This window comes from Dromaius novaehollandiae, chromosome 15, assembly GCF_036370855.1.
Source record: "Dromaius novaehollandiae isolate bDroNov1 chromosome 15, bDroNov1.hap1, whole genome shotgun sequence".
Classification (NCBI taxonomy): domain Eukaryota; kingdom Metazoa; phylum Chordata; class Aves; order Casuariiformes; family Dromaiidae; genus Dromaius; species Dromaius novaehollandiae.
Genome location: NC_088112.1, coordinates 16,037,847 through 16,050,910, shown reverse-complemented (window position 1 = coordinate 16,050,910; position 13,064 = coordinate 16,037,847). Strand labels below are relative to the sequence as shown.

The window sequence follows — 13,064 nt, the reverse complement described above, 5'->3', positions numbered from 1 at the left end:
GTAGGTAAGTCACTTCTTTAAAACTTTCATGAGCTGTCTTTTAAATACCTCTTTCTTAATTCACCTAGCATGTACGTTTGGTAATCCCATCTTGTCCTCGCAGGGTGAGAGAAGCAACATTCAGTTTATGTGTTCTCTTACATTTCTGAAGTCTTGACATGCCACATCTGTGAATTCCCGTCTTAGCAAGTCACTTCCCATTTGTAAGATTTGCTCACAGCACTGTGCGATGTGCAAAACCCCTGAATGTGCTTCCTGTACCGTTTCCCTGTGGCACTTAGCAATCTGCCCCCAGTAACACTGGTGTGCTCTGCCTCTGCTGCTTGAGAAGAGAGAGAGATGACTGGACACAAAGGGGCTGTTGGCTTGCAAGGCTGCATCTGCAGAGCAAGAAACATTGTGCTTGAGCACTGTGTGCTAATATTTTCCCAGAGCAGCGAGTCCCAGTGGGATGTTGCAGATCAGGACTCAAGCAAGGAGAGAGGGCTGCAATGCATCAACATGAGAATTTGAATGTTTCCTGCTCCTGCTAGAAGTAGTTCTGCCCTGTATGCTTCGTGTGTCATTTTTGGAAATTTCTCTTGCCTGTAAAGAGGCTCAGTTCACGCAGAGATCCCACTTTTCCCCCCCCCCCCCCTTTTTATCATTTGGAAGGAACTAAAGCACAGAGGAGGCTGAGGCTGACCCATGTTTCCTTCCCATACAGGCAAAGAAGAAATTCTATGACACTGAACTGGAGAACCTTGAACGTCAGCAGAAGCAGCAGATTGAGAAGATGGAACAAGATCACTCGCTGCGCCGGCGAGAGGAGGCGAAGCGCATTCGCATGGAGCAGGAACGGGACCATGCCAAATTTCTGGAGCAGCTGAAGCAGATGAAGAAGGAGGTAAACATGGGAAGGGATGGAGGAAAGATGGTTTCCTACATTTGTTTCTTCCAGGAAAGCATCAGTATTTTTCCACAGTAGATCTTCAGAGGAAAGTGTTTGCTGGTGTTTTAGCAGGAAGCTCTTGCTTTTATTTGATATTTTTGAATGATTTATGTGGTCTAGCTCTTTGGGGACATTAGATGGGGTTGTTCTTGGCCTAAAATTACATGCTGATAAATTTCCTTTCCCTCCCCTAAAGGTCAAGAATGAGGTTGAAAAACTGCCACGGCAACAGCGGAAAGGAAACATGAAGGTGAAGATGGATGATTTTTCCCAAAAGAAGCAAACCATGGTAAGGCTGAGAAAGGATTGCTCCAAATCAAAGATTCAGAAGAGTGTAGGAGACAGAAGCATGCATCATCTTGACCTCCCTCCTTTAGGGATTGGCAGATGTTAAAATTCCAGCAGATGCTTGTCAAGTTGTAGCAGGAGGGAGAGCTCAAGGTGCTGCTGCTGTTTTTTTCTAGGAACAGGAGTTTTTGGCCAAGCAGAAAGAGGATCTGGAGTTGGCCATGAAGAATATAACAGCCCAGAACAAAAAAGAGATTTGTGACAAGGAACGCGAGTGCCTGAACAAAAAGCAGCAGCTCATGAGAGGTGGGTGGCAAAGGCTGAAGAGGAAGAAAGCAAACGCTGTAGCAATAGGTTTATCCAGTGCTGGCTCTTCCCACGCAACAGATGCTGTGACAGAGTTGCAAGCTGGCAGGACAGGATTTAGAAAAAACATCCTTGCCAAATCCTGTCTAAATGTTTAACAATAATAATACTTAGCACTTTAATCTTCAAAGCACTTTACAAATATGAACCAATTAGGCTTCATAATTGCAAGAAATGATTCTCCGATATGGTTTGCAACCAATTTCTCTTGGAAAACAGGTGGCGAATGATCACCCCCTGCATCTGCTGTGTTGCTCCTGTGTGTAGGGCTTGCTCATGCTTGGGATGCCACGTGCGACCAAGCCAGGAGGCCAGGGAGGGTTTTCTCTTGACTCTTCTGCCTTGCTCAGATCGGGAGGCCTGCATGTGGGATCTTGAAGAGCATCAGCAGCAGGAGAAACACCAGCTTGTCAAGCAGCAGCTGAAGGACCAGTACTTCCTCCAGAGGCATGAGTTGCTCCGGAAGCATGAGAAGGTGAAGAGTCAGCTCCTTCCTCCCCCCGTGCTGTGTGCTGCTGGGCATGGTGTGGCTCAGCACGCCCTGCATGTCCCTGACAGAGATTCTTCACTTCCAGGCTTTAAATGGAGACGGGGGTTAGGAGTTGAGGGATTTGGTCATTCTTAGTGAAAAAGCACAAGAATAATGCTCAGGTCAGCCTACTTCCTTGGGATGTATATTCTGTACTGTGTACATAAAACTTGCAAGAAGCAGCTGTGAACTTTGAACTGTGAACTGGGGGCTTTTCTGGAAACTTGTCACTGTTCAGTATGTGGGATTAGGGATGCCCACAGGAGCAAGTGAAGACAGGCAGATCTCACAGTCATTTCTGCTTCCTTTCAGCCCCCTTCTCTGCATTTGCAGCATGTTCATTAGCTGCCCTCACTTGTTCTCATCTGTCCCCTGGGAGATGTCTGTCTCCAGCTACCTCCATGCAACTCCCAAGGCTCGTGCCTGTGTGGAGAGCTCTCCAGCTCCCTTCAGTCTCCTCAGTGACTTCCCTGTTGGCCTGACTTGTCTCTTCTTTGATGACTTTTTTTCTGGTCTTGCAGGAAAGGGAGCAAATGCAGCGATACAACCAGCGCATGATAGAGCAGCTGAAAATTCGGCAGCAGCAGGAGAAAGCCCGGCTCCCTAAAATCCAGAGGAGTGAAGGGAAGACGCGCATGGCGATGTACAAGAAGAGCCTTCACATCCACTCCAGTGGGAGCGCAGCCGAGCAGCGGGAGAAGATAAAACAGGTCAGATTCTGCAAAGGGCATCAGGTTTGAGGCTCAGCTTGAGGGTAAAGTATTTCACTGTCCCGCTGTCAGAATGGAGGTTAGAGAGGAAAAGGCAACTGTTCCCAAATGTCTAACCCAGTGCAGGGAGTTAGGGCTCTCTGCTTTCGTGGCAGCAGGTATGGTTTTCAGTGCTGCTCCCCATGTGAGTAGCACTGGGAAGCATCCCCCACCCGTCTTTTTTTTTTAACTCCCTTTGGATAATAGTGTGAGTTAGTCTCTTAACCAGCTTCAGATATCAGAGCACGAGTGTTTACATAAGTACCTGCTTTTTTCTGTTCCAGTTTGCTCAGCAGGAAGAGAAGAGGCAAAAGGCAGAGCGGCTGCACCAGCAGCAGAAGCATGAGACACAGATGAAGGACATGCTTGCCCAGTGTGAGGGCAACACGAACGAGCTCCAGCAGCTGCAGGTAACCTTGCATCGTGGTGTGACCTTTTGCAGCTGGCGACATGCTGTTTCTGCATCAGTGTAGGGAGCACGTCTGATCTCCTGCGCAGCCTGTACAGAGGGGGCCTGGCCATTTTAAGAAGTGTGGCTGGCTGCAGAGGATTGCCAGTAAACTAGAGCTGATGTCCTCCTGCTCTTCCTTTAGAGGCTTTTGTGGCTATGTCTAAATGTGCCCTGGAGCTCAGAGCTCTGAATGCCTCTGGCTGATGCAAGTCCTGTTCAAGCGCAGGGTCTGCAGTCCCTGGTCCGGTATACTTAATGGGTGTTTTCTCGTGTGATCTGTATTTAGAATGAAAAGTGTCACCTCTTGATTGAACATGAAACTCAGAAGCTAAAATCCCTGGATGAGAACCACAACCAGCACATGAAGGAGTGGCGGGATATGCTGAGGCCACGGAAGAAGGTAGTGCCTCCTCCTCTGTGTGGGCAGGGTGTCCGGCTCGGCTGGTTGGGAGGGACAGTGTCCGTAGCTCCAGTATAATCACAAATACATCTCTTGTGTGTGTTCCTTTTTGCTTAAGGCTCTGGAGGATGAGCTGAACCAAAAGAAGCGTGAGCAGGAGATGTTCTTCAAGTTGAGCGAGGAGGCAGATGGACCAACCCCAGCATCCCCAACCAAACATGCCAAGTTTGTCCCATTCAGTTCTGCAGAAAGCTTGTAACACCTAGCAGCTGGCGGGCCACCAGCTGGTACTTGCTCTGTCCTCCTTGGCTGCAGGTGGGCAACCTGGACTCGGAAGACCCTCTCGGCAACCTCTTCTCAGAACAGCACCATCCTGTCCCCTCGCTCTGTCTGGGATAAATGCAGCCTCTGTCTTACGCTGTGAGACGCTGACTTGGTGGCTTTTCCAAGGGCTGGTCTGCTCAGCAAAGCTCCATACTGGGAAGCCTGGGAGGGACCGTATCTGTGATCTTCTTTGCACTGTTAGCTGAATTTGAATGCATCACCTTTTATGTTGAGGCTGGTGCTCACTGGGCTTGTCAGCTCTGACTGAAGCAATTAACAGTTCTGAACAGGAGAAATGGGCAGTAGCTCTTGTACTCTGTCCAGTTACCTCCAGAGAGGTTATTAACCTCTCTGCACTGTGGCTGCTTGTCCTCCCGGTCCCCTCTGTCAGGGTAAATGACTTGTCTGTGGCAAAGCAGCTTTGGCATTGTCTTAAGCTAACCTTGGCCTCATGGACCCCCAACACTTGCCTTAGAAGAGTTATTTTTGCCTATTGTGGCCCTTCTTTGCTCAAGGGAGACACAGTGGTTTGGATTTTTTTTTCTTTCGAGGAGAGGGGGTTGTGTTTTTTCTTTCCCCTTCCTCCCAGTATAGACCGTGCAGGAAGGGGACTGGCTGAGCTTGCTTTAGAAGATGCCTCTCCTTCTTTATTTGCCTTGATTGCTGGCACACCAGTCCCTCTGGCGCCTACCTGATGCTATCTGATGAGAGTTTGGAATATGGCACTGAAGGCTCAGGCCCTCAGACTCACAGCCAGCAACATGCAGGTCATAGCTGAACTGCTCAGCTGGCTGAAGGCTTTTGTGTATTAACCAAGTGTGTGTGTATGTGCAGAGGGAGAAGCTTGTAACGGTGTCCAGTTCTGTGGTGACACAGTAAGGTGTCAGTCACAGTTATGTGCCTTCTAGTCAGGGCAAGTGAGAGAGGGAGAAGGATTTTATTTCCAGGTGTCTTGCGGTCACACGCAGCTGCTTGAGCTTTGCTAAGTGCCATATATGCATGGACCATGTAGGTCAGCCAGCCTGGCCACCTTGCTGTCAGGGTTACGGGCTGCAAAGCGTGCTTTGAAAGCAATGACTGAGTCTTGAAGTAAGAGATGCTAGGGAAGAGGAAAGACAGTTCACACTGGCTTGTTACTCTCAGCGTGACTTTTTCCACTGATGTCTTATTTCCTTATGATGTGCCACAGTCTATCTCAGATGATTCTCCTCCCTTTCTGCTTGTGGCAAAGGAACAGTGGCACGTCCAGCCCTATGTCCTCCTTTCTGCTGCATGGTCATGTGGTTCAGTTGGACTGCCCTTCTCCACTTGCACAAGCCGCTGCTTGGCTGAGCTTCTAGGTAGGACCCAGAGCACTGTCCTGGAGTAGGAGACAGTGATCTCACTGGGCAGCAGCCCCTTCTTTACACAACCAGAGTGATCAAAAGGCATATGGTAGCACTTAAGTTTTTCCCTTTCTGTTGATCTCTGGACCACATTGTTTATTTTATGCCTGCTTCCCTAGCAAGAAAAAAAAGGCTGTCTCTACTGAAAAAAAAATGTTACCTTAAAATCCCAGGTGTTGATTCAGGGGCACACTGACATTTCAGGAAAAGGTGTATGAGGTGTATTGGACTGTATTGGTAAGTATTGGTACGTAGCCCAAGGGGCTGGCCTCCAAGGTCTTTAACACCTCTTTATCTGAGGAGTGCATTTACTACCTAGTTAGAGTTCATAATACGTGTCTACAAGCATCATGCAAACCAGCAGGACTGCATCCATTTGGGCCACCCCAAATTTCTTCTGAATCCACACCATTAATGTCTTTATTAATAAACACAGGCAGCCTAGATAGTGATTGAAGGGCTGGGACCCTTTGCAAGCAGACTGCAGAGGGGCTTTTCAGTAACTAGCCTGCATTCCTAGCCAGATCACCTGTCCCGTCTCCAAAAGCATCAGCTGTACCTTTTGGATATGATGATAGCGCCGGGCTGGGAGCTGATGTAAGAACGAATAAATGCAGAGGGTTGTTTCTGAACAGGAACGTGTTGGTCTGAGCTTTCTAATAGCATTAGAAATGTGCAGTGGCAGCCCCAGGGATTTAGTTCCCAGTCCCACGGGTGTCATTCTGGAGCTACTGTATGAAATGGTTGTTGTCACAGAAATCAGAACATGGCACCTGCCAGTGTGATCCGCAGAAGGACGTCTCGCAGCATGCTGTCCCTAACATACCTCGTCTAGCTGAAACGTTTCATCACCTCTCTGAATGCCCTCTTGAAGCAGTCCCGTGAGAGTCAGTTCTCTGGATGTTGTGCAGCCCTGAGGATGGAGGTCATTTCTGGGGGCTTTTAAAGAGCTGATGTGATCTCCCCCCATTGTAAATCAGTTGTCCCTTCCTCCAGCTGAGCATATTTGCAGCCTAGAACCAGCAACTTAAGTTCCCCTTTTGCTAATAAAGGGTGGGAATGGTTTTGTCCCCTGCGGTTTGCCCCTCCTCTGTCCCTTTGCCAGGCGTGCCCTGGCTCTGGGCACTGCACCCCTCTGCTAGAGGAGGGCAGGGGAGCACATCTTGCAATGGTAATGTTTACAAGGTGGTTATTTTTCCCCCTTTAAAAAAGGATGTTTTGTTGTTTGCTGTTCAGAAATAACCACGGATAAACCCAATTTATTTTTGAGGGGGGAAGGGATGCCTTTTTTTTTTTAATATGGCTTTGAATAAAAGGTTTTTAATATTTTGTAAAGCGTCTTCAGTGGGGCCACCACTCTGATGTAAAGAGCATTCTAATAAAGTAACAGATCAAGAAACGCGGGCATGTGTCTGATTTCCTGCGTGATCCCTGGCGACGGCCTCAGACCAGCACAGTTTTGCTTTTCAAGTCTGGCTTTTGCTGAGTTACAGAGTTCTCCAGAGCCCGTTCTGGGGTATGAACCTTGCAAGGCTGGACTTCCAGTTCTTTAAATATAGCTAGTTGCTTCAAAAATGCTTCTGCTGTGAGCTGCAGTAACATTTTTGCTACAAAGCTGAAACTTTGGTAGAGCTGTGTGGAGCAATAGTTCCCTGACTGGCTTTGCCGTGTGTTAAAATAGACCACGAGTGACGCTGCTTGGTGGAGAGGGAGCATTGCAGCCCAGCCAGGCCTGAACCTCTGCCCGGATGGGCATGTGTTGTGTGAAGAGCAAAACCACTTACGCGTGGGGTTTTTTGTCTTTTTGTTTAACTTCCCTGGCTTTAACGAAAGACAGACACGTCCCTCGGCTCCTGTGTTTTGTTGGGACAAGGAGGTCCTAGGGCTGCCCCCCGTCTCCTCACCGCTAGGCCATGCTCCCTTGCTGAGGGGTGCTTGGACTCTGGGGACAGATTATGGGGCCAAGACCCAAACTGCATCTTTCACTGTGTCAGGGCCGGGGGGACATCTCTGTGGCTTCCCTGCTGCTCAACCCTGGCCTGCTCAGAAAAGCTCCCACCACCTCTAACCAACTGCAGGTCCTGCGTACTCTTCATTTTCTGCTTGAAGATTTTATTTGAACGTTTAGTTATGATTTCTTTTATGCAGATGCCTTGCACCACGTGGGGCACATGCTGGCCCAGTGCCCATCTGCTGGAGTTGGTGTGGTGTTGCCATCGTTTTTGGAAGATTGCTCCAGAGCCTGCCACCTTCCACCTTGAATTCAGCGTTGGAAATGGCCTTCCGACCCTGTAGCCATTGAACGAAAGGGTGCAACGGTGCCGTGCAGAACAAGGCATATCTAACCAGCAGGGAAAGCAGATGTGCACGTGCTGTTTTAAACAGGCAGCATTACCATGGGAGAAGGGCAAGAGCAAAGCGTGAAACCACCGGTCTCCTTGCTCTGTGAGATGGCAAGAAGGGAAGTAGCTGTGGACATATATCCAGCAACCTCCTACGGCTGCTTGTACCAGGACTGCACAGTCTCTTGGGACGCACTGGTCAGGAACAGCCTCACTCAGTGTATCCCAGCATAAGTGGAGGGTCTCACGGGAGTAGTTTAATTTAATCTGCCTGTCCTTGGCATTGCCTGAGGGGAGCTTCAACGGTGAAGATGCTTTATTTATAAATATATGGAAGGTATTGTGTATTCCAGAAATAACTGCTCTCTACCCTCCTGCCTAGTGCAATACTGAAAACAGAGCAAAAGGAAAAAATCTTTCCTAATTTATAAAAATAGAGATGATTGCCCCAAAAAGTTACAGCTAGGGCAGCACCAGCACCATTCTCAGCCCCCCTCCTTAACTTCTCTGTGCTCCATATCCTGGCAGATCGGGGCTCCTTAGCGCTGCCAAAAAGCTTTTGTAGCATTCCTCTGGGGCTGGGGAGCAGGTAAGTCTCTGGGGGGAGCAAAAGCAGGGCAGGCAGGGACTGTCTCAGTCGATGTTTGTGGCTAACCTGCCTTTCCGCTAATGCCGCAACTGCTCTGCCTCCTTCGCTGTAGGACAGCCGGAGACGAACGCCGCTGTAGGCACTCGTGTCTAAGATCATCCACACCTTGTTACGCTAAAGGCTGTCGCGTGTACCCCTGCCACGCTGGCCGCTGGAGTAATTCTCCAAAAGCCAAGCTGCCCAGTGCTCGAGCGGAGCCCAACCTCCGCAGACGCGGGTGGTTCGGCCGGAGAGTGTTTGGTGCCTGTTTCCCAGGTGGGCAGGGGCAGGCGGGAGGCAAAGGCCCTCTCCTCGCGACGTGGAGGCCGTGCCACCGGCCCCACCGTGCGGGCAGACGCCCACTGCGACCCGCTGGGGCCTGGTTTCATGCTTGCCAGGGCGGCCAGGGAGATGTTTGCGCTTCTTCCACTTGTTCACTAGATGGCACGCACACTAAACCAGCGGCCCCGGCGCCAGGCTGCCGCCTCGCTCCGAAGGGCAGACCTGGAGCTGCCTGCTGGCACTAAAATCCTTGGTCGCTTCCTCTCAAGTTTGGCATTAAATGCAGCACACCTTGACTTGATCTCTGCTTTTCATCGGTGCTTCGGTATTTTTTTTCTCCTCGGGAGTGGCTCAGGTTTCCCTGTCTGCTGTCACAGTGTGCGTCAACAGACTTGGGGGATTGAGCATCCCCGACGTGGGGCTGAGCAACGCTGGCATGGGGCTGCACATTGCTGCCGTGGGGCTGAGCATCCCCACCATGGGGGCTACGATGCCTCCATGCAAGGTGGGAGCAGGCTGCTGTGCTGACCCAGTGATCCATGTCCTCTGCAGCCTACAGGTAAAACTGGCAATACTGGGGTCAAAGCAGTAGAAAATCATTCTTGGCAGCTTTGTTTTGATCCACCTTTCAAGACTTAGTTAAGGGACAAGTACCCAGCACTGCTGACTGAAGAGAGAGGCTAAGGATGAAGGCAGTCTGGTACGTAACTACTGCTTTGCTGTGCCTCAGCTCCAAAAATCTGCCCTCTAAAACATTGTGGTAGGGGTGTCATTTCTGAGTAGTGCTTTGTGAGGGAGCTCAGGGAAGATGAATGCAGGAACATTTAGCCACCTCGAACATACTCGTAACTCTTAAATTAAGCAAGCAGAAGACGTAATGGACTCTCCACACCAGAATGAGCACAGGTACTGTTTTCACCGCAGTTTGAAGCTGGGTGTGGGGCACTGCTCTCTCCTTCCAGTACATTTCTGACACCTGACAGACCTCAAGGATAACCCAGCTGTGACCTAACAGCTGGAGCCTCCTTACAGCCAGGCAGAAACCCGCTTGCACTTCCTAGCCGATGACTGACTTTTAAAAAATCATTTGTCCCCTTGCTTTAAATTGTTCGATGATCTTTACAGAAAGAAAGGAGAATGCACATGGGCTGAGGAGATCTTGGCAGTTGAGGAGGTGGTGAGGTCTTCTGTGTAGCTACTTTTTTTGGCTTAAGAACACTCCAGCCTTCCTTCAGGGCAGCAGGAGACTCCCGGTTTATCCCTAAACTCCACTCAGATGTGCTGTACCCTTCCACTACATAAACTCGCTGTGGGAAGCACTGCTCCCACACCTCTGCTGCTCACGCAACCATACAGAGGTGTGGGCCAAGCATGAGAGACTTGGGTCAATCACAAACCCTCATTTGGGTTCCCTCGATGAACATTTGGCAGTTTTCTTGATTAATTACCAAGGAGCAGTAGAGACTAGGCCAGGGCTCTACACTCAGCTTCCTGGCTGGCCTCCCTTGGGAGGTGATCAGGTCAGTGTGCAGAGCAGTGCTCCACTCTTCCCAACAGCTCTCTTCAGAGCAGTTAATTAAACACAGGAGCCATTTTACAGCATTAGCTGCAATTGTCCATAGCCTCTGCTTTATTCCTGGGCACTTGTAACCCATTGACCTGCCGCAGGTGCCTGGTGCTCTTGGAGTCTCTCTGCAAAGGAGTCACTCCAACCCCATCTAAGCAGATTGCAGTACCGGGGGGGTTAATGCTGATACTTAAGTGCTTCCTATCGATTTTGTGTAGTCTCTTGGCTCTCTGCCAGCGTTCGTAGGCCTGGAGTGGGTTTATGCTGGGAGACATAGATAAAATAACCTCCTCTGTGTAACAAGCTGGCAATCTAATACACATGATTTATATCAGATATAAAGGAATGGCCCGACATCCTCAGAGTGTACCATGTGGGCGCATGCAGATCTCTACAAAGAAAGAAGCTGGAAGGGTGAATGCAAGAACTGGGCCTGGTCCCTAGACCAGGTAGGTCCAAGATGGTGTGACAACTCATTCAAATGTTCTCCTTTTGCTTTCAATGTCAAGCATCTCCATGTGGGGATCTTGTGGCATTAAGGAAATGGACATATCAGCAAAGGAATGCCCAAAGGCTTTGGGCACCCCTGAAAAGGGGGAGGGGAAAACAAAGCTTTCCAAAGCAAAGTATCATCAGTGTCCCTCTGGGCTGCTTCAAGCTCATGAATGAGGTAGCCTTCACAATGTCACTGCGTGTTGTTCACTCCATTGCTCCTGGGTTCCCAACGGCGGCTGCAGGATGGTGCCCAGGGTTCAATGAAAGAGGAAGGCCAGCATGAAGGTCATTGCCAAAGGTTCATGGCAGTAAAGTGCTCCACAATGGCTAGACACGGGCCTCTTGGAGTGGGAGGGCAGGGAAGGAGCTCTGTGGCTGTAAAAACAAGCAGAACTTGATCCCCCTTCCCAAATTCACCATCTGCCTCCTGCTAATGTGAAATTCTGGAGTTAGGCTTTCTGTCCCCTCGAGGCTGTGGCCAGTATGAGATGACAGAAGCGGGAGCAGGGATGATGCTCCTTTGCAGAGCTATCTCACACACTTTTTTCGCTTGTTCTCCTTCTTTTCTTCTGCTGCTAGTCCTTACAGCATTGGTTGTCAGGACAGATCTTCTGCCTTGCTGGTCTGCCGGGTAGGATGTTCTTGTGATTGGTGTGATGCGGTCAGAGGCATTTGGGAATCTGATTGTTCATTAGTTCCCTGCTTAGCATCCCTGCCCCTCACACACCATCTCTCTGTGCGGCCCCTATTACTGTTTCTAAAACCACACCAAACAAATCTGGTGAGAAAACACAGTTTGGCCTGTTCTTGGATACTGCACTTACAGGTCAACATGCTTTTTGAATTGCATGTTCTTTACTTGCTCTTCCCAGCTGTTGGTTTTTTTTTTTTGTTTGTTTGTTTTGTTTTTTTTTTTTTTGCTAACATGCTTGCTTTTTTCTGATGACAAAAGCAGCAGAAACTGAGAACTCATTGCATATGTGGTTTTAATTTGGTCTTCACGTTCACTAATATTCCTAGACATACACAGACTGATCCTAGGATTCACGTACAGTGAGTCAAGGCGTTTAGATGACGGACTTCGTGACAACGTGTAGATGGACTGGGCCGCTAAATGATCAATCTGGATACATTGTTTTCAGTGCATGGGGAACGTAGGGTCAGTCTGTGCACTCCTGAAAACCAAATTACTGCCATTTATTGGACTGACTATGCATACACAAGGTCAACATCCCAAGCACAGTCACCCTCTCTCCAGATGTCCAGCAATCTAGTCACTCCTAAATAGAATAAACCAGCACCCAAAGCAACAGGGATAGCAGCAGCCATAGCATTCCTAACTCAGTTTTCTCACTTAATACCTCTCACCTTGCAGTTTAACAACTATTGAGCAACTATTTTGTTTAACATGTTCCTGTGCTTTTCTTATCCAGTTATCTTCTGTTTTCCCTATGATCGCCTTGACCAGCCTTTCAGTACTCAGCCCTCAGGTTGCATCTTCCTCTACATTGCTCAGCTGCAGTGCCTCAGCTGTTCTCTACACTAGTTTCTCTTTTCCATATCTGAAGACCAGCAATTGTTCAGCTCCTCTCTTACTACCACCTTTTCCACTGTTCCACATCTCTTCAATGTTCATTTCCTCTTTTGCTAGCAACATGATGCACAGCCGCTTTGGATGGTTTCCTCATTGTCCTCTGGATGATTTGCCCATCCTTTAGGGTGTTTAAAACCAGCAAAAATCCATCTGCTCATGCTGGGGTATTCCATGTGACATCAACACAGTGATCAAAAGCAGCAGTTCTGCCTTCTGTTAGCTGCTCATAGCACTTTCCCAGGCTTCATCTCTTGATTAGCACTTGAAGGTTCAGCCCCATGGTCCCCCATGAATCTAAGGGCTTTCCTCATGGGAGCTGGGTTCATGTGGGCCTCTCTATGGAGCCCTGTCCACCTAGTTTCAACAGCTGTCTCACTGAGGAGTAAGAAATGGGCTGGAAGAGCAAGGGCAGTGATGTGCAGCTGATCTGCAAGGAAGGCAGCCCTGCGGACCACACTTGGGAACACCAGCAAGTGCTGGGGAGGAGGGTCAGCAGTGGCGTGGTGTCCCCTTTGGACAACTGAGTGTCCTCCCTAGAGTCACCTCCTCTGCAGGAGTGCAGTGGTTTCGTTCTTTGCTGAGGGGAAGTAGGATGAAGATGAGCCCTATAGGAGGGCAATGGGGGCAATAAAGCCTTGGCAATCTGCCTGTGCCTTCACAAAACAGAGTGCTCTTCTCTGGAGCGGTTGTAGCAAAGTTAGCAGTATAAAAAGGAGCCACATTTAAGGAGCTG

At 49.2% G+C, this 13,064-nt stretch overlaps 1 protein-coding gene across 1 annotated transcript in view; it reads left to right on the top strand.

Moving 5' to 3' along the window:
- STK10 (serine/threonine kinase 10) overlaps window positions 1-6,822 on the top strand; it is a 60,184-nt gene extending 53,362 nt beyond the window's left edge. The window contains exons 12-19 of the mRNA XM_026122658.2: window positions 707-886; window positions 1,128-1,220; window positions 1,396-1,525; window positions 1,936-2,060; window positions 2,636-2,824; window positions 3,148-3,273; window positions 3,601-3,714; window positions 3,833-6,822. Of these exons, the coding sequence (XP_025978443.2) occupies window positions 707-886; window positions 1,128-1,220; window positions 1,396-1,525; window positions 1,936-2,060; window positions 2,636-2,824; window positions 3,148-3,273; window positions 3,601-3,714; window positions 3,833-3,973 (1,098 nt within the window). The 3' untranslated portion in view covers window positions 3,974-6,822. The remainder of the gene's footprint in view (window positions 1-706; window positions 887-1,127; window positions 1,221-1,395; window positions 1,526-1,935; window positions 2,061-2,635; window positions 2,825-3,147; window positions 3,274-3,600; window positions 3,715-3,832) is intronic.
- The last annotated feature ends 6,242 nt before the right edge of the window (window positions 6,823-13,064 follow it).